At 41.3% G+C, this 21,631-nt stretch overlaps 2 protein-coding genes across 2 annotated transcripts in view; one reads left to right on the forward strand and one right to left on the reverse strand.

The window, feature by feature from the left end:
- Positions 1–21,631, forward strand: part of SEC23A (SEC23 homolog A, COPII coat complex component) — a 563,646-nt gene that overhangs the window by 393,836 nt on the left and 148,179 nt on the right. The gene's annotated exons all lie outside the window — the stretch shown is intronic.
- The window catches only part of TTC6 (tetratricopeptide repeat domain 6), a 64,963-nt gene that overhangs the window by 40,048 nt on the left and 3,284 nt on the right, over positions 1–21,631 (reverse strand). Inside the window, exons 4-11 of the mRNA XM_035109006.2 lie at positions 20,426–20,482; positions 17,006–17,188; positions 15,651–15,787; positions 9,400–9,609; positions 5,259–5,418; positions 4,204–4,308; positions 3,398–3,496; positions 632–700 (exon numbers count right to left, since the gene is read on the reverse strand). Coding sequence (XP_034964897.2) covers positions 632–700; positions 3,398–3,496; positions 4,204–4,308; positions 5,259–5,418; positions 9,400–9,609; positions 15,651–15,787; positions 17,006–17,188; positions 20,426–20,482 — 1,020 coding nt within the window. The remainder of the gene's footprint in view (positions 1–631; positions 701–3,397; positions 3,497–4,203; positions 4,309–5,258; positions 5,419–9,399; positions 9,610–15,650; positions 15,788–17,005; positions 17,189–20,425; positions 20,483–21,631) is intronic.

The raw sequence follows: 21,631 nt of genomic DNA on the forward strand, positions 1-21,631 counted from the left end.
CCAGTTTAGTCAGGTTCATTTTAGTATATACAGTTAATTGGAATTATATGTTTTAGATTTTGTTCAGAGAGATTCCTGCTCTTCAGTTTTCCTTAATAAAGTTCAAGCCAGCCCTACCCACCTACTACTGGGAAAGCAATTACAAAGAATCTTAAATGCCCTGCTTAGTCTACCAGAGAATTAAAGACTAAAATAAATAATTATAATTTTGAGTTAAACTTTAAACAAGAAATTAATATTAAATATGGAAATGTTTGTTGCAAAAAATAATGAAAGCTTTAAGACACACTCTGAATAAAACTATCCAGAGTGTTGCTATGAAAAATCTACTATATATTTTGGGAAATTGCTTGTTCACCATGCATTTGGACATCTCTTAAGATACTGCAACCAAATTTTGCATGGTGGTTCCTGCAATTAAGGAACAGGTTTTCCTCAATGTTTGGATGCAATTGGACACCATTCTGAATCAAGATGGCAGCCAGAACCTTTCAAAACAGCACTGTTTTAACCACTGATTTCAAAACTGCACTGATTTTTTTGGTTTCTTTGAATTCGCAAGCAATGCTGGGTATGATGTGGCTAATAAATAATAAGTAGTAAATAATAAATCTGAAAAAAGTTACAATACCTGTAATGTTTCCCATTCAGAAACTAAAAGCGCTGGAGAGGAAGTGCATCTTCTAGAGATTTTAAGAGTCTATGAAACAAAGAAAAATATATACAAAAAGTGGTATTTTTTAAATAGAACAAAAGTATTTATTTTTATAACACATTTTTTCTTGGAAAGCTAGATTCAGATTGTGAGCGTGTACGTTGGTTTTACATTAGGAGTATGAAATTTAAAATCAATTGAGTTTTATTTACATACTGGTAAAGCTGACATAGGGACCCAGGTGGCGCTGTGGGCTAAACCACTGAGCCTAGGGCTTGCCGATCAGAAGATCGGCGGTTCGAATCCCTGTGACGGGGTGAGCTCCCGTTGCTTGGTCCCAGCTCCTGCCAACCTAGCAGTTCGAAAGCACATCAAAAATGCAAGTAGATAAATAGGAACCGCTATAGTGGGAAGGTAAACGGCGTTTCCATGTGCTGCTCTGGTTTGCCAGAAGCGGCTTTGTCATGCTGGCCACATGACCTGGAAGCTATACGCCGGCTCCCTCGGCCAATAATGCGAGATGAGTGTGCAACCCCAGAGTCGGTCATGACTGGACCTAATGGTCAGGGGTCCCTTTACCTTTTATCTTAAAGCTGACATAATTATGTACAATGAAGTCTAAAAATTGTGGTGGAAGAGATGTATCATGTGGGCTTTCTTTCTGGTTTAGAAAAGGAAATAATATTTCACATAAACACCTTGTTAAAAAGGGGATATTTGCCACTGGACAATAGTTGTTGAAGCAGCAGCTTACAGGAAGGGACTTGGCAATGGGTGTGGTTAGCATAGTGCTAGCACACTGGTGGAACCAATCTGGTGTTTCTGCCAGTGCATTTGCATACCAACCTTATCACTGCCTTGCCCCTTCTCCTTTCATTATAGCGCAGCAACAGCAGTGGCAGGTTAGGTAAATGCTGACACCATGGCACCCACTACTGTTTGTAAGACAAAGAGTCAAGGATCTTAATTAACTAGGCTTTGTTTCTTCTGATGAGATGAAAGGAGGAGCTCTGAAGTTAAATACTAGATGGAATTAGACAGCCCCTAGGCACCTTGATGTTTAAGATCACTGCCTTGTCGTGAAGGGGCTTGAATAACTCAGAGAAGCTATGAGCTATGACGTGCCACCCAAGATGGACAGGTCATAGTGGAGAGTTTTGACTAAACGTGATCCACCTGGAGCAGGAACTGGCAAGCCACTCCAGTATCTCTGCCAAGAAAACTTCATGGACAAAGACAACAGGCATATAAAAGTTATGACGCTGGAAGATGAGCTCTCAGGTCGGAAGGCGTCCAACATGCTACTGAGGACTCCCTGGAAAGACCCTGATGGAGGCCACAAGGAGAAGGGGATGACAGAGGATGAGATGGTTGGATAGTGTTCTCGAAGCCACCAACATGAGTCTGACCAAACTGCAGGAGGCAGTGGAAGACAGGAGTGCCTGGCGTGCTCTGGTCCATGGGGTCACGAAGAGTCGGACACAACTGAACGACTAAACAACAACAAAGACGTTTTTTTCATTTAAGACCATTTTCTCTGAAGTATGCTAATTGCACTTCAGTAAAAAAAATGTGTTTAGAATTTGTATTTTATTTTTACTTTTTGTATTTCATGTCATTTTATCTTGTTGTACACCACTTTGATGGCCTCAGGCCAGGAAGTGGTTTATAAATCTGTAAAATAAAATAATAAATAAGCAAATGGCAGGTTCTGTCTCAGGTACAGGACGCAGAAGAATGAAAGTTAGGAGATATGGGACATCCAGACTGAAACTGAAAGAATCTAATTACCTCTGGGAATCTGAGTGTGCCTAAGATTACGGTACTTGGGAAACAGCCAAGGGAATTAACTGGACTGTCCAAGGGCAATAACATTCCTCTTTAAGACTGCTTTAATGCTCTCCTAAGGAAGTACAAAGGCTCCAGGAGTCATTTAAGTACCGAGGGGCCCATGACCATCTTGGCCCTAAAGAATTACAGTATACAGACTGAGTGTGGTCGTTTCATAACATTGGCATTCAATGAAGAAAAGTTGACAAATGCATTCTGATACATTAAGTTTCTTCAGTATTTGTATGCTGTTGTTACACATTAACCAAATTGAGTGGTGTCCCCTCTAACCAGTTCCCTCTGTGATTCCTCTGAATGCCAGACCACTCTTGCTTCAGAGAACAACTAGTGAGCCCTTTTTTCTCTGAACTCAGGAGCCAGATTCATTACAGGACCCTCCCATGGGCTTCCCCTACTTTCTTGTGCTCATGTTCCTCCCCTATGCTGGCCCTTGTACACAATTAACATGGGCAGTCCTGCTGTTTCTTTCCTCCCCTCAGCAAGCTCCTCTTTGCCACCCTTGTACTTGACCTCGCAGTACTTTGCCTGCTAGTTATCTGAAACATTGAGGCAGAAGGAGTTCCCCTATTCATTGCCTGCCTATTTTCCTGTTGGAAGAACCAAACACTTTGTTTTTCCTGCAGCCATCTCTTCGGGTGTTCTCTCCTCCATGCCCTACTATTCCCTCTCAGCACTTTATCTCAGTTTTATCTCTGTATACTGAGAGAGGTGTGCTCTCCAGCCAGACTGACTGCTGGAGAAGCTTCCTGCAAATACAAAGGCATGAGCCAATGACAGGTTCCTCCTCACAAAGCCCTTCCAAGGCAGCTCACATAGGAAAAACAACCCTTTATGAAATATAGAAAACCATAATCAGATCAAAAATAAAGAAACTATTACTGCAATACACACAGAAAGCAAGTGGTCAAAGTCCTCCTCAAACTCTAATACTTCTTTATCTCGAAGATCACATGAAAAGTCTTCATAAATAACGCCATTAATCAGATTGCTCTGGAAAAATAAAAAGGTTTAATGATAACTTTTAACTGGTGGTATAAACCATCATACCAATTTCAGTTTGACTTCATAAATCTCTAGGAAAAGTTAAAACTTCATTGGGTTTGATACACTCCATTTGATCCCACAAAACAAGGAATGCACAACAAGTTGGACAATATGATTTATTTGGGCCAGTACTGCTTAACATACAAAAAATCTGAACAGTTTGAAATATGGCTGGTGTATATATTTTCACCCAGGTATTTTAGCTTACTCATACACAAACAAACACACATACATACATAGAGAGGTTTGCACTATAAGACTCCAGAAGGATCACATCCAAACAAAGGAAATACGAATTTCAGCAATACTAAGAAAGAACTAGAATGGTTTTGGGCATTCACAACACAGTACAATCCTGCAGGTATTTAAACATTAGCATTCTCTGTTAATTTGATGAAATATTTAAATATTTTGGAGAATGTGCCGCAATTGCATATGGCATATGGTATGTAATTACCAACTGTAAGTTCATGTTTACATTAATTTAAAATGCACCACTCTAAATCAAAATAAAACAACTTTTTCTATAATTCACACTTTCAGTTATAGATATTGGTACAGAAACGCTATTATTTAATTTATATTTTGTGTAGATAATCAAATGTGGTTAAATGAAATGCTGTGGAGTCTTCAAATATATTAAGAATTTTTACCTCATACTTTGGAAACAAGGTCTCCTTCATAAGGGAGAGAGGAGCAGCGAATTTCTGTGGCGCTGGTGTCCAAAACATTTTGAGAGACCCTGGATGAAATTTAACCTTCACATCAAAAAGAATTTTAAAAATTAGTATGACTTTAATCCTAGACATATTTTCTTCTGAATAATTAGATGTTGCTGTGCTACAATAGTAAACATTTCTAGACAAATCAGGCATTTTGAGGTAAAACAGAAGTGAAGGAAATACAAAATATGAAGGGCACTTGTATCACCTGGCAAAAGCTACACATCTCATTTGCACGGCAAAACCAGCATTCTCTGGATCAGGGCAAATGAGAGAAATCCTTATTCTAAACATATTACATAAGAGTATGGACTACCTCAATCAGCAGGAAATCTAAATGGAAAGACGCAAATCCTATACTTTCCTATGCGCAGGATTATATATTGGCAACAGGGGGTGCTTACATCCACAATTGTGTCCTAAAGCTGCCCCACACAGTTACACTTAGAGATTTATTAAACTAGTATCCCCAAAACAGAAAATGCCAGGAGACTCCAAAGATGACAATGGCTACAGCAAGAGAATGAGACATCATAAAACTCTCTGCATTCAAGGCCCAGTTAGATAAGGAATTTTCATACAATTACCTCACTGTCAGAGATACAAGAAAGAAATAGAAAAATTGAAAGTCAGAGGAGAGGAAAGGGGTTTCTGTGAAAGAGAAAGAGTCCTGCCTTCAATGTGGTTGGATTACACCATTTGAAAAGGAGATGAGCTTGTCTTGAAAGGAAGCCACTAGGGTTGGTAAGGCAAGTCCTAATGTTGTCTATTGAACCTCCCTCCTTCTGTACCTTGAGGAGAGTACTGTATAAGAACCTGGGAAATGCAGGGCAAAAAACTACCTACTATACTTTGAATTTTTCTTCTCTATATAAACACCCTCTTTTAAAAGGCAGAAGCAATCTAGAAAGACAATAATTTGTTAATTTTTCAAAAGATGGGACTTCAGAAAAAATATGTTATCAGAATTATGTATCAAATCTTACTTTTTCTCCTAACAGCGCTAGTTGAGGTTTTTCAACATAAAACTCAGCTACTCTTTGCCATTCAGGCATAGTTTCTGGTGACCTTGGTGGGAAAACTTTAACTCCATCTTCCTGACTGCATTTGTATACTTCTGAAATAGGAACTCCTTCATTACAAATTCTGGGGGGGGGAAAGATTCTCAGTAAGATACTGGAATATTTGTAAAGCATGCACGCGCGCACGCACACACACGATATTCAAGTTTTATGCTTTGTTGTGCTTTTAAATAACACATTCTTGATGGCAAATAATTGCAAGCTACAACCTCAGCAACTACTGGCTAACATAGCTCAAGTAATGATGGATTCACACTGAATTTTATTGCAAAGCAGCATTGGGAGATGAGTGTGCTGACAGTGGGGAAATGAATAGAAAGACAGTTAAACAGTAACTGATTTGGAGAAATTGAGGGAGGGCCAGCCATTTCTTGACTAGCCAGGCCCAACCACAGCAATCATTTTGTAGTGTTGCCTAGATCAGTGTTTCCCAACCAGTGTGCCTCCAGATGTTTTGGGACTACAACTCCCATCATCCCTAGCTAGCAAGACCAGTGGTCAGGAATGATGGGAGTTGTAGTCCCAAAACATCTGGAGGCACACTGGTTGGGAAACACTGGCCTAGATATCAAGTGGGTTTTGTTAATAGTCAGTAAATAGGCTAAATTTCATTGAGATTAACTCTCTGGGTATTTTTTAAAATTAGGTGTTAACCGGCTCAATCCCTTCAAATCAAAAGGATCTTCTTATCACATAAGTTAAGCATGCCGTGTGCAGTGATCTGTCAACAATTTTGATGAATTAGTTTTAGTGTTTTTACTATATAAGAGTTTTAATTGCATTTATATGTTTCATGTTTCTGTAAATTGCCCAGACAGCTAAGTTATACAGGTGGTATACAAACAGAATGAATACATAAATAAACAAAATGCTAAAAATAGATATTATATTCAATTATCATTTTCAACTCAAGAGTACATTCTAACAGTGCCATCTACTGGTGGTTCAAAACTTTCTCACTAGAGAACAGATGAACACTGCTGGGTTCTGCAATAAAATCTGCCTTGAAAGTCCTGTGGGTAGAAAGCAAGGCTATATATTTAAAATCATCATTCATATCTTTATTCCTGTGACCACCAAAGTATTGTTTTCATTTTAAAAGGGAATGTAATAATGCAAATGTGAAACCACAGAAAACAGTTCTAGAGTCTTATTTAGTCTCACAGATATTGAAGCATTATCTACACTTGGGTAGTTTCTGATTTCATAAGAGAATAGTGATAATTAATTACTCTAGCAGGGTCTCCAAAATATAAGCAAGGAAACAATCAGGATTAATTAAACTGCCCACAAAACATTTTGCTGAAGGAATGCCTGTGCACATAAACAGGTCTCCTAAGTCAATAGAATCTATTACATTCTCATGTTTGTTGATTCAGACTAGATGCCATTCAAACAACCGTTGTCATGTTAACAAAGGAAAGGGCTTTTCTTGGACCAAGGGGGAAAGGGGGGAAACCTGCCTGACAGCATGGCACAGGGATACCAGAACACATCTTCAGTTTCTGCCTACCATACACTAAATCACAGGAATAAAAACACCTTAGAGACCAACTACATTTGTCATAGGTATGAGCTTTCGTGTGCATGCACACTTCTTCAGATACACTGAAACAGAAGTCACCAGACCCTTATGAATAGTCATAGGGTGGGTGTGGGGGTATTACTCAGAAGGGTGGTGGGAATGGGTGATAGGCTGATAGGAGTGGTAAACCTGTTGATGACTGTTAACGACTACAATTGGTCTTGCAGGTAAAAGCAAGGGGTGAGGTGCTAAAGAAAGCTTTATCATGTATAATGAGATAAGAATCCAATGTCCTTATTCAGACCAGGTCTCTCTATGGTTTTAAGCTTGGTAATGAGTTGCAATTCAGCAACTTCTCTTTCCAGTCTGTTTCTGGATTTTTTCTGTAATAAAACAGCTACTTTGAGATCTTGTATAGAATGTCCTGGGAGATTGAAGTGTTCTCCTACTGGTTTCTCTGTCTTGTGATTCCTGATGTCAGATTTATGTCCATTTATCCTTTGGCATAGGGTTTGGAATAAGTTTCAGGCATTCCAGTCCCTGCTCTGACCTGTCACCCTACCCCACTATTCTAATGTCAGGATGTTAGGACAGCTTAACTGCCCTACAAATGTTTGTGCCGGATGTGCTTACTGGGCAGAATACATAGAGAAATGGCTATTGCCTTAGAACGGGCGGAAACTGGTGCAAGGGAACAAGTTACCTCTTTAAAGTAACAGTGCCATTTTAAAGCAATACTGTAATTAAACTTAGCCTTGTTTAACATGCAAATAATTCCATTATCTGATATTTTCAATAAATGTCAATAAATAATACAGGGAAAGGCCATTTTGCTAGCAACCAAGGCACACGTGACTGCTGACATGCATGCTGTTTTCAGCCCCGGAATGGGGCAGGACCGGCTTTTGCATGCCCCACTGATATGCACAATGACCCAGAATGCACAACGACCCCACGCAAACAGGGAGTTGGCAGTATACTTGCCTGACAATTAAATTTAAGTCCCTTAATTAGTTTAAATAGCTAGGTTTAGGCTAATAGTTGAACAATAATTAAAATTAAATGCTAGCAACTGAAGTTTATATTTTATGTCTTAGGTATTTTTATTTGCACTGTGTTGTTGAATTGGTGTGTTTTACTTTTGTTTACTGTGCATTGTCCTTGGCTCCTTGTAAAGAACAGCAACTTAGAAAGGTTTTTAAGTAAGTAAGTAAGTAAAGGGTGGGAATCTTATACCTAGAAATACGGTATTGTAACAAAAAGTATCAAGAAGTCATAGCATCATTGAATATAAAAGATTATAAAGAATATAGGACAAGTCATTGAAGAAGTATTAATATGGCTTCTGCAAAGGGCAGCCCTGCCTGACTTACCTTTTAGGTTTTTTGACAGTGGCAGTAAGTATGGTATGTGGTATGGGGTGATTCAGTATACATTATGTACTTGAAAGAGCTATTCAAAGCATTACTATTTTACAATTGTTGGCATCTAGCAGGGCCAATCTGGGCAGGAGAGCTGCAGGGCAGGAGGGCCCAGGGCCTCTGGCTCAAAAGGGGGTTCAAATTTAGACACCTGTTATTTTATTTTATTTTGCATTTAGTATGTTTCACAACTTGTTTTTATGCACATCAGACCAAAATGTGACACACCCTCTCAGCTAGAAAAGGTTAGAAAATCTATTATTAAAATAAACTTTAAAAATCAAATGATGTCTCACTCTATTTTTGGTGCCTTATTTTGTTCTCGAGTATTTTTATTTCAGGTAATTGTTATTCTCGGAGAGGGCCTGGCCTGGCCCCCTCCCCCACTAGAACCTCTTTGGCAGCACCACCTTCTCTGAGTTCTGCCACTTCTCTCTGGGAGGCTTGCTTGGCCCAGTCCTTCCTATTGCACCACCCAAAAAAGAGAGGACACTGAAGCAGGTAAAGCCTTCCAGATGTAGAGGGCAGGTGAGCAAATCAGAGGCCAGAGCAATCCTCACTTGCTCAATGTTTGCTGCCAAAAGGTATGCCCCATGCAGTTGGTCCAGGACTGAAAGGCCAGGGATGGGTAGGAACCTCATGCACTGAGCACCAGCTGGTGCTGGGAAAAGAAGGCAGCAGGGGCCACTGGCGGAGGGAGAGCAGGGCGGGGGGAAGTGCACCGCCCCCAGCAGCACAATCCCAGTGGGGTGCCATCGCGGCTGCCCTCCCCCCGCCCACGCTGGGCACCACGCCCCCACAGGCAGCACACCAAGCCCCTGCAGACAGTGTGCCACACTGCCAGGCGCGCACCATGTCCCCCAGGACGTGCACCAGCCACGCCCACGCCTGCTCTCCGCCACTGGCAGGAGCCACAAAAACTCAGTGTGTGCCACAGGAAGGAGGGACACAAATCTGTAGGTTTCTGTTATTCCTGGAATGCAAATAAAGTTGTGTGAATTGGTTCTTCCACCAGAAAAAAATATTCAGTTACAAAGAACTGTATCATAGTGTCACTCGGCAACACAAAAACATTGCACAAAGTATTCTCTAATTATACCTTTCTCTTGCCATAAATTCATCATAAGCAGAAGTGGATGGTAAGAACTGCTCTGAGTAGTCACTGAAACGATTATCTGGTGGTACAGAAACATTATGACCCCTTTTGTCTATAGTATGGTGTATTCTTGAAGCAAGCTGCAGATGAACAGGCAACACACATCTTGGGTAAGCCTCACAAAGAAGGTGAATAAGTGGGTGATCCACATCTCTAGAAAGAAAATAAAGATCATTACCATTTGATGCATGTAGATATTAATTTTAAAGTTACTGAGTCTGGGCCTGTATGTTTCTATCTGGATCCTGTTAACCTGATTGGGGCTGTCTGCTCTGCTCCTCTTTAAAAGCTCATGCCTTGGAAGTGGTGCAAGCATTCTGGCACAAGCTGAAGGGCAAAAGCCAAAGGGTGCTTGTTCTGTGGCTCTTTGCCTCTGGCTTGTGCCCTCTTTGAAGGGGGGAGGGGAGGGGAGGGGAAGGGAGAGCACAGTGCACTCCTCCCAATGGAATGTGGAAATGAACATGGAGAAAAGTCACCATACTGGGGGGTGGGGAACCTGTTGACCCACTCCTCTAAAAACAACACAGCATTTATCATTTTCTTTGAGGGTGAAAGAGAAGGCAAGACCAAAAACTATGACAGGTCTTGCTGCACTGGATAAAGAAGCCCCTTCCCAGAGGAGCAGTGTTCAAGCAGCTATTTTTGATGTTTTGAATCATCATGTTTTGACTCAAACTACAATGGAACAGTACAGAATGCATGTAATGAAGGTGAGAGAAAGTGTTGCTAAGTAATGGGTTAGTGTTTCTGCACATGGTAGTCTGTACTGCAAAATTTCTTAAACAATTATATAAACAACTACCTCACACACATTTCCATTTTCTTCCAGAATACAATTTCCCTGTCACCCTTTTTCAAACATAAAAAGTTACAATTCTGTAGCTCTCAAAAGAAAGCATAACAGACAAGTTTAATTAATCACAGCCATCAATTACAATGTTACCTAGTATGTTTTGTTTTTAAGCTGAGAAAATAACAACTGAACCATAGTTTATTGTGCCCCTTTGCTTGAGCTCCAAAAGAAGATGGAATCATTTAATGGACAAAAATAGAAACACTCCTAACAAAAACCTAAAATATTTAGAACATGTTGCAGGTAAAGGTGTGTGTTTTTACAGCACACACTCCCCTTAAGCACTCTATTTATCATCCTTTGAAAGAGAAGACAAAGATAAACCAATACTATGTGTGTGGCCTACATTAACCTCACTTAATGCACTCAATAACTTTTTTTCACAAAATCATGCTTTTTCTGCACCATTGATAATCTGACAGTAACTTTTTACTGAAGTAAAATACTCATTGTCTGCTGTCATTATTTGTTTTAATACATAATCTTGCTAACCAAATGAACTTAAAGCAATGTAGATAAGCAATGGCATGCACAGGGTCACTTAAATGCCAATTTGACCGTTTCATAAACTTTGGAATTCTTTTCCCATGAGTCTGCTCTCAGTTACTTAATAGAAACTAATATCCATTTACAAACTTCAGACTTGCTATAAAAAGGCTCTTTTCCGTGTCCAAGAAACTTTTCAGGGCTTGAATCACAACAAAAGCTAGTAATAAAAGCTTTTTTCCTACACCAATAAAGTAGTGGAGGAGTAACCTGGGATATTCGAAAACACATTTGACCCTAAGAAGTTACTATTCCAAAGGGTGCAAAACTGAAAAACAAATGTGAAAATAAATACTGTAAAGGAAATGATGCCAGGCACATCATTCAATTGAAGGGCCAATACCTAACATATTTAATGAAATAAGTTCTGAAGAATGCAACAGAACTTACTGAAATAATGCATGCATACAATTATTACGGAAGCCATGCACCACAGTCTGCCACAGACAAGACTTATTAAAAGTACCAGGATCTTTAAGAGGAGTACATCTAATTGGTTAATTTCTTTCATCAATTCTATGGATTACAGCATAGCCACTATCTGCACAAGCATATGTAAGTCTACTCAAAAGTAAGCAGATCTGTTGTTGTTGTTTGTTGTTTGTTGTTTAGTCGTTTAGTCGTGTCCGACTCTTCATGGCCCCATGGACCAGAGCACGCCAGGCACGCCTGTCTTCCACTGCCTCCCACAGTTTGGTCAGACTCATTTTGGTGGCTTCGAGAACACTGTCCAACCATCACATCCTCTGTTGTCCCCTTCTCCTTGTGCCCTCAATCTTTCCCAACATCAGGGTCTTTTCTAGGGAGTCTTCTATTCTCATGAGGTGGCCAAAGTATTGGAGCCTCAGCTTCACGATCTGTCCTTCCAGGGAGCACTCAGGGTTCATTTCCTTCAGAATGGAGAGGTTTGATCTTCTTGCAGTCCATGGGACTCTCAAGAGTCTCCTCCAGCACCATAATTCAAAAGCATAAATTCTTCGGCAATCAGCCTTCTTTATGGTCCAGCTCTCGCTTCCATACATCACTACTGGGAATACCACAGCTTTAACTATACGGACCTTTGTTGGCAAGATGATGTCTCTGCTTTTTAAGATGCTTTCTAGGTTTGTCATTGCTTTTCTCCCAAGAAGCAGGCATCTTCTAATTTCGTGACTGCTGTCACCATCTGCAGTGATCATGGAACCCAAGAAAGTAAAATCTTTTACTGCCTCCATTTCTTCCTCTTCTGTTTGCCGGGAGGTGATGGGACCAGTGGCCATGATCTTCGTTTTTTTGATGTTGAGCTTCAGACCATATTTTGCGCTCTCATCAGTAAGTCCCAGCAAGTTAAATGGAGCATATTCTCAGGTAAATGGGTATAGGAGTATAACTTAAAACAAGTATGATTGCAAGGAACTATGTGTCCCACTCAGTACATAATATGCAAAAGGGCAAGATTTTAAGAAATAAGTGAAAAAGCAAGGGTTGTTTCAAACATGTGGTCCCTCTCCCCACATTTTTCCACATTCGGGGAGGTTGTGTGGAGGATAGGGACAGACTTTGGGGGTGTGCACATTCAGGTGGATGGTTTCCAATGTGACTTACAACAAGATATAAGGCAGCCTTTCCTTCTTTATTTATTTATTTATTTAAACAAAATGTAAATACCGCTTAATTGTACTAAAACCTCTAAGCGGTTTACAAGAGATAGTAAGATTATCAGTAAAATTATCAGTAAAAATAGTTAAACACATTTTAACATAATTAAAATTAAATATTTTAATTTTATTAATATCTTAAATATTAAAATGTGGCAACATCTACATGTCTGGATACGCTTGCCTAAACAAATCTGTTTTAAGCAGGTGTCAAAAAATGTACAGCAAAGACGGCTGCCTGATGCCAATCGGCTGGAAGTTCCAAAGTGTAGGTGTTGCCACACTAAAAGATCAATTTCTAACATGTTTTACAGGTGTATACTATTATCAGTTGTGTTATGTGCTGGAATATAGATTTTCATAACGTATTTTTTTGTGGGGGGGGTCCTCCAGGGAATATAAATAAATAAAACAAAAGCTTTATTTCTCGCAACTGTGGAACGAGTTTTATGTGGCATGCAACACTGCCAGTTCCACAGTTCAAAACTCTGAAGTGCACAGATATGTGGGTAAGACAATCCTGCAAGTAAGCCAAACCATTAAAGGTAAAGGGACCCCTGACCGTTAGGTCCAGTCGCGGACTCTGGTGTTGCGGCGCTCATCTCGCTTTACTGGCCGAGGGAGCCGGCGTACAGCTTCCGGGTCATGTGGCCAGCATGACTAAGCCGCTTCTGGCGAACCAGAGCAGCACACGGAAACGTCGTTTACCTTCCCGCCTATTTATCTACTTGCACTTTGACGTGCTTTCAAACTGCTACGTTGGCAGGAGCTGGGACCAAGCAACGGGAGCTCACTCCGTCATGGGGATTCGAACTCCCAACCTTCTGATCAGCAAGCCCTAGGCCAAACCATTAAGGGCTTTATATACCAAGCCAAACCATTAAGGGCTTTATATACCAAGAGTAACATCTGGAACTTCACCTGGTAACAAATTGACAACCAATGCAGGTAATCTGAGCACAGGTGTTATATGCTGACAAGGTCTTACCCCTGGCAGCAACCATGCTACAGCATTCTGCAGTTTCTGGAACAAGCAGAAGGCAAAGCCCCACATAAAATACATTGCGGTAATCAAATCCCGATTTCTGATTTGATCCCAGAATATCCCACTTTTCCTTAGGACGTCCCTATTTTCATTGGAGAAATGTTAAGAGGATATGGGGTGGGTCTGTCAACTTCAGCCTTGACTAAACTAGGGGTGGGCAGAAAGTAGAGCGGGATCTACTGGTAGATCTCTGCACAATCTGAAGTAGATCAGAAAGGATTGATCATTACCAAACGTTAACCAATGGCAACATAATTACTCTCTCTCTCTCTCTCTCTCTCTCTCTCTCTCTCTCTCTCACACACACACACACACACACACACACACACAATGGAGATTGCTGAAATGAACTGGGGGAAAGATACCAAAGAGTGGATTTGTGAGCAAACTATGAGCAAAGTTAAACTCTGGTACTCAAACCAATTACTGAACTCTTTGATTCTACATGAGTTTTGCACCAAATTCCTATTGGTGACTTTAGGGATTCCAGTAAGAAGAATAAAATGCATCTCATAAAGCTGAAGTCTGCCCACTTCTGCCCACTTCTGCATTATTCTAAGACAGACATATTTCCCAGCCCTACTTACAGATGGCAAGGATTGAAATTGAGACATTTTGCATTCAAAGCATTGAGGTATGGCTCTTTCCCTACATTAGGCAATTATCTGCAACAATTACTCTTTGTAATTTAGGATTGAATCTTATTGTTGTAATGAAGTTGTAATGCAGTGAGCTGTTCTTGTGTTGCGACTAACGCTTCTGTCAGTTCTGCTGTGAACTCATTAGGTAGCCTTCGGAAAACCACTATTCTTCAAGTCTCCTCACCTGAAACATGAAGATGATAATGCGACCTACTATGTAGGTTTGCTTTAAGGTTTACAAAAGCAAATTTATGTGAAACACTTTGAACACTCCGAAGTGCTATATAAATGCATAGTATTACCACAGAGCCTAGGGCTTGCCGATCGGAAGGTCGGCGGTTCGAATCCCCGCGACAGGATGAGCTCCCGTTGCTCAGTCCCTGCTCCTGCCAACCTAGCAGTTCAAAAGCATGTCAAAGTGCAAGTAGATAAATAGGTACCGCTCCGGTGGGAAGGTAAATGGCATTTTCGTGCGCTGCTCTGGTTTGCCAGAAGTGGCTTAATCATATGCTGGCCACATGACCTGGAAGCTGTCTGTGGACAAACGACGGCTCTCTCGGCCTATAGAGCGAGATGAGCACACAACCCCAGAGTCATACACGACTGGACCTAACGGTCAGGGATACTTTTACTTTTACCTTTACCTTTACAAAAAATTCCCCTCACCTCCGTTTAAAAATAACAGACAAGGAAAAAGAGACCGAGATTTGTGTGTGCTACTGACAGAATGTAATCTAAGATAAAGTTCAATTGGGCCATAAATCTCTTGCTGGAAGGAAAATAATTTGGGGGCTGTGATAAGAATGCTGCAGAGATTCTGGGTGTTAGAGAGGAGTATTAAATCTTCAGTGCGTTCAAAAACTGCCCACCTTTTCCTAGGCTGAGGGGGAAATGGCGAAGATCTGTGACATGTTTTACTAGTGAGACAGAATGGTTTTTAGCCTGTTCCGAGATCTGTGTCACCTGTACGGACATCGAAGCAAGGGACGGAGAGATAGAAACTTCAAGATTCAGTTCCACCCCAAGCCATGATGGGAGAAAAACAACAGCTAGGAAGTGAAATAGACACCACCACATATGGACAGAAGGAATCTCTATGCACATAACAGTTTCCACACGCAGGGCAGAATAAAGATAATAGTTTGAGTTCCTCACTTGAAGCTTTATAAATTTATATATTATAATGTCACGAATGGAAATCATTAATTATGTAGCTGTTGACTATGGTATTATTATTATGACTTAAATGTAACTGACATTAAGATTATGTAATGCAGATCGGAAATGCACCCAAACCACCATGCGGGGAGCCACTTTAACTAAAATGTATTAATTGGAAGTTGAGTGGCATTTCGATAATTGTATAATTTGGGAATTAATTGCTATTATAATTTGGCTATTATTGGGAGTATATTTGAAAACTAATATAAATAAATAAATCAGTGCTAAAAAGGAAATACTTTTAAGCTCACTTTGTAGTCCAAGTGGAAAGCAGAGATACGGGATGCTGTTCATCAAGATCTTCTAAATCCTCCTGAATTTTAACTGGTTTAGCCTTTGGAAATGATTTGCCTTTTATTTCCAGCTGTATGTCTGAGGGCAGAGACTCCTATAGAGGGATAAAATTCAACAGTAAAGTCAAGAACATTAAAAAAAGAAGGGCTAAAGTAAACTTTCAGCAGCCTCACAGTTGGGTTATTTGTTCAGAAGTGCAGTAATATTCCTACCCCTTTTTTAAAAAATTCCTTGCTCCTCCCTGTTGTTAGGCATGGCCACAACCACAGACAGGACATCTGTCCATGTTAAATTATGGAAAGCAACCCTAAAACCAGAATTATTAAATATATAAAAGCTGAAGCCTTGATCAAGAAGAATTAGCATGTCTTCCACACTTTTCCTTATCAGATTCAGGACAGGACAGCTAATTTCTCTTCATTATCAATCTTCCCCACCCCCTCCAAACTTTAAGGAGATAAAATGGAGCTGGTCTTCTGATGAAAGTATCATAAAACATGTGAGGGAGACCCTTGCTCTGTGCAGGTAGGTTGCTGATAATCTATCTAGCGTAGGATATTTAGTAAGAGTGTGTGCTGGAATTTCACAAATTCCAAGACAAAGTGGGATGCCTTGGAAGGATTTAGAGCCTCTCAAAGGTGAAGCTAGATCTCAGTGAGGCGGCAAAAATGAAAGCAAAATAATTTGCCTACCTCCCAAACATAAAGACCACCCACCCAAACAGCATTTCTCTTTCCAAAATTCAAGTACAGATTATTGGCCCTCATCCAGTACACTAATGCATGCAGATACCAATCCAGAGCTTTCACAGCCTCTCCTGATTCAGATGTTTATGTTCTAATGAAAGTCTATGATTTGTCCCTAAGATCAGTATCCATATCTGAAGACTGGAAAGTGGTCAATGTAACATCCATTTTTTAAAAGGGACTCAGGGAGATTCTGGAGATTCTGGAGAGTCTACTTTCCTTAACATCTGCTTTATTTCCAAATTATTTCCTAATTATCCTTTTCCATGCTAGAGATCATCAGAAAGGAACTGAAAATAAAACTGCCGGTGTCATAATGCCATTTTACAAATTTAGAGTATGACTGCACTTGGAATACTGTGTACAGTTCTGGTTGCCTCACCTCCAAATGAATATTGCAAAGTTGACAAAAGTTCAGAAAAGGGCAACCAAAATAATCAAAGGGGTCACTCCTTTATTTTTTCTTAGAAGGAATAAGGTGTCTTAGTGGCTTATGAGTCCTATCTGTAGAGAGTCTTTCCTAGATCTAAATATTAATAAATTGTATTTTAAAATTTATCTCTTACCGGTGATGGTTCAGGTATGACCTTTCCCACATGTTTTCGCTTTGGAGGAGTTAGCTCTTGTAACTGTGCAACCTCTGAAGATGAACTCTCTTCACTTTCGTGCATGCTTATTACCTCTTGTGAAGATGATAATGAGGAATGCTCTACTTTCTCTCTTGGCGTTTCAGTCACTACTTCGTCAGCCTATGAGGACATTTTAGTCTAGATATACATTTCTACTTCCCTCAATTATATATATATATATATATATATATATATATATATATATATATATATATGTAAAATCAGCTCCTCATCTAGCTAAGTAAGAAAATATTTAGCTCAAATATATAACTCTGAAATATTGACCCTGCACAAGGTCCTGATCCAGATTGGACCTGCTATTGCTTATTGTCTGAAAGGTGTAATGTCTGTTTATCCCTAAATTCAACAGCAACATACAGTATACCGTGTTTCCCCCTTTTTAATACGTAGTCAGAAAGTAAGCCATGGCAGGGTTTTTAACCATTTGAGAGCTATTAGACATACCCCGAAAATAAGCCATACTTCCGCGACAGGAGGAGGAAGCCTGCCGGGTCGGGTCAGTGCCCGGAAGCGGCGGTGGCTGCTGCAGTGCCGATAAAGTGTGCAGCAGTGCCGCACGGAGCACCAGCCAGCAGGACCCAGCTCCTGCAATGCCGGCCGCGGCAGGAGGAGGAAGCCTGCGGGGTCGGGTCGGTGCCCGGAAGCGGTGGCGGCTGCAGCGCTGACAAAGCATGAAGCAGCGCCGCACGGAGCACCAAGGGCACAAGCGGCAGGAGGAAAGAGAGAGAGGCTCGTTGCTTGCGCACTTTAAGAGAAGCAGCCAGAACTGATCTCCACATTCCGAGCCTCCCTTTTGCGCGTGCGGGCATGTTAAAGCCCCGATCAGTTCACTCCCCACTTCTTCCTCGCCATCCCTCCCTTTCACACGTTGCCTCAACCCCGCAGCCCCCCTCCCTGGCCATCGTCCCCTAAGTGCAGCGCTGCTTCGTGCTTTGTCAGCGCTGCAGCCGCACTCTCTCTGTGTGCGCGCGCGTCTCTTTCTTTCTCTCCCTGTGCGTCCGTCTCTGTGTGTGTGTGCGCGCACGCGCGCGTCTCTTTCTCTATCCCCCATGCGTCTCTCTCTCTCTCGGTGTGTCGGTGTGTGCGTGTGCGCGCGCGTCTCTCTCTGTGTGTGTGTGTGTGCGCGCGCGCGTCTCTGTGTGTTTGCGCGCGCGTCTCCCCCCCCCCCCGACAGAGAAAAGGTTACGCTTCGGCTCATCATTCAGCCGCCCCGGCCTCCTCACTGAGGGCCAAAGCTGCTCCCCTCCCCCTCCTCCCCTTTCATCCCTCCCTTCCCTCAGTTGGTCCGTCAGTCGGGGTTGCGTGCGCGCGCGCGCGCCAGGGGCATGGCCCAAGCCTCGTCCCCCTCACGCCACCGGGACTCTACCTAGAGCCGGCCCTGTGGCCAGTAACGCGAGATGAGTGCCACAACACAAGCTGGTCACGACTGGACCTAATGGTCAGGGGTCCCTTTACCTTTACCTTTACCTTTACTCTATCCCCACACTCCTTACCACCAGCAAACAAACAGCTCAAGTTCAGTGCACCTTATCTTAGCTGTGGACGTCCTAGTTCATAACTCAGTTCTGTAACATATTACAAACCACTGGACCATGGGGAAGACACCACCAGAGGGGCATTCGCAAAGGTGGGTGCTATTTTTTAAAGACTCAGCCGTTCCAATGAGAATGCAGCTTCAAGAGTCTGTTATACAACTAGTTGGAGATTATTTGTATTGTGTATCACCTGCAGGGATGGAACAATGCAAACAGCCTCACGAGAACACAAAAGGTATAGGCATATATACCCTTTAAGCACTACGCTGGAATCTACGCTGGAATCATAGCTGTCAAGTTTTCCCTTTTCTCGCGAGGAAGCCTATTCAGCATAAGGGAATTTCCCTTAAGAAAAGGGAGAATTTGACAGCTATGATCTGGCTGTGTCCATTTCTTGGTTCCATCTATCCAGGCTGGAGGAAGCATCTGTATGCAAAAGGATCCCAGGTTTAACCCCCAGGTACCCCCAAGTTTGAAATCCTGGAGAGCTGCTGCCAGCCTGGTTGACAGTAAAACCTGGAGAGCTCAGTTGGCTAGAGTGTGGTGTTTATAATGTGCGCGGAAGAGAGCGCCGAGTGTCCTGAGCCAGTGGGACCCAGTTGTACCAGCACTTAATAAAAAAAAAAGACACCCCCTGAAAATAAGCCACCGTGTGTTTTTTTGAGGAAAAAAAGTTATAAGACGGTGTCTTTAAAAAGGGGAAACACGGTACTTGAGAAGAAGGTGAGGCAGTGTTTAATATTTTTTTAAGTAAGCAATGAGGTTCAGGTCTGTGAAGGAACCTTGTCATCTATCCTTTCCACTAATTCTGTATAGGGAAGGGACAAGCTGTTATTGCTCAGGGTAATGAGAAAGAAACTGTGCACATGGTCAGAGGTACTTTTCACATAATTTCTGCTCGCTAGTAGAAATAATGGTGTCATTTTGCTACCAAGACCCAGCTGACCCATGCTCCTCTATTAATCTGAGGGCTACTAAAGTGTTCTACATGGACCATTCCTGCATCTCTTTATTCTATTACAATGCTTGTGCCACAAAACATCCCCACTCCTCTGATTTGAGGTTGCTGCAACACAAATCCTTGAATCTTGTTACACGTGTGGGTTGGCCTGTTCTCTACAGCAGCACTGGCTGGTATTATGTGGTTCACTTTATGATTCACATAAGAGGCATTTAAGAGGCCTCCTTTTAAAACATTACAAGTAATCAGTGATCTTGCTCTTTGTGGCTGCCAATCATATAGTAGAATTTACTTCCAAGTAAACAAGCATAAGTTTACACTACAAGTATGATTAGCTTTTAATTTGCTATTTTTGCAGGAAGTAATCCAAGAAGTTGTCAATGCTTGAGGGCCAAACTAGACATGACATTATTCACATGAATAGCCCTGATATGCACCATTTTTAAAACAAACAATTTAGGGAGCATGCAGGGTCCAATTCCAATCAGGACCACAGTGGGAGTAAAGGGTTAAAAAAAAACCTTCCCACAAGCCACAATCCTTATCTGGTTTGGGGAGCCCTGTGCTTGCTCTTTCTTTTAAAACAATCATGCACATCAGTGCCAACCATCTTGTTTGGCCTAATGTCTGCTTTGGCCAGAGGCCAAACATCACTGAATAGCCACTGAGACTTTTATGTGGCTGACTGTTCACATCTATACAGTATAGAGAATAAAAAAGTTCAGAATGTGAAACTGAAAGATTAAAAAAACACCTAACACATTAGCATGAAAACAGCGTAACAGCATAAGCAAAAAAATGAATAAGGAATGGAAAAGTTTACAATCTGGGATACTTCACCTCAAATTTGATAGTGTCTTTCCCCACAATCTCCTTTTGTGAGCTTCCAGATATATGCTGTGAAAAGAATAAAGGACAAGATCAATCACTTTCTGCAAGTAAAATACAATAGAAGCACATTGTACCCTGATGGAGGAAGTAAACATTGATACCTGTGTTCTTTCACTGGATTAGATCCAGGGATGACAGATATTCTCAAAGACTGCAATAATAAAGGCAGTAATGATTATGCTTCATAACAGCATTCTTTGGGGGCAATTTAAGTCAAAGCAAACTACTAAAACAATTCAAGGAATAATGAAGATATTTTTATAACAATAGAGAAAATGGTAGAGTTTGAAGGGTCACCAAGGGTCATCTAGTCCAACTTCCTGCAATGCAGAAATCTCAGCTAGATCATACAAGATGATGATCATCTAACCTCTGTTTAAAAATCTCCAAGGAGAGTTCACCAGCTTTTATGTGAGTCTGTTCCACTGTCAAACAGCTCTTACTGTAAGACTAGTCTTCCTGATGTTCAGGAAAATAATTATATAAATAATTTTTTGAAAATTTAAATCTAAAATAATACAAATATTTTTAAAAGAAGCTTTTGTTTTGATCTCTCCTTCCATGGTCCAAAGTTTACCAAACCCTATTCCCAACCACCTAAATTAGCAAATCAACCAATCCCAGCTTTACTTTACACAGAAGAAACAGTCATTCTATCTTTTTTAGTCATTCTATCCTTTTTCCTTGTCTACTGTATGGGAGACCTGCTCAGAATAAATTACCAAAAGACCAACGTTCTTGTCTTTTCTAAAAGGTGCACCAAACATAGGTAGCTGATTAACAACCATGATATAAAGCAGGTCAGACATTCAGTCAGTCATAAAGTCCTGAGCCACCCCAAAGCCAGTCGCCTCAGCATGGATGTTGAAGGTCCCTAAAACTAGCAGCCTGGGAGTCCTCAACACCACCTCCAAGACTGTCAGCTCAGGCAGGGAGACTGCTGGGCAGCAAGGCGGGCAGTAAACCAGCAGAATCCCTAATCTATGTCAATTGCTCAGCCAGGAATCTGTCCCAGCCCTGCCTGGAGATGCATGGACTAAACCAGGAACCTTCTGCATGCAAGTCAAATGGTTTTTCACTGAGATACAGCTCTACACCAGTTTAATCCGAGAGCACCTGGAGAACTACCCAATCACAGGGCATCCGACTTGCTGG

The sequence above is a fragment of the Zootoca vivipara genome, chromosome 1 (genome assembly GCF_963506605.1).
Source record: "Zootoca vivipara chromosome 1, rZooViv1.1, whole genome shotgun sequence".
NCBI lineage: Eukaryota > Metazoa > Chordata > Lepidosauria > Squamata > Lacertidae > Zootoca > Zootoca vivipara.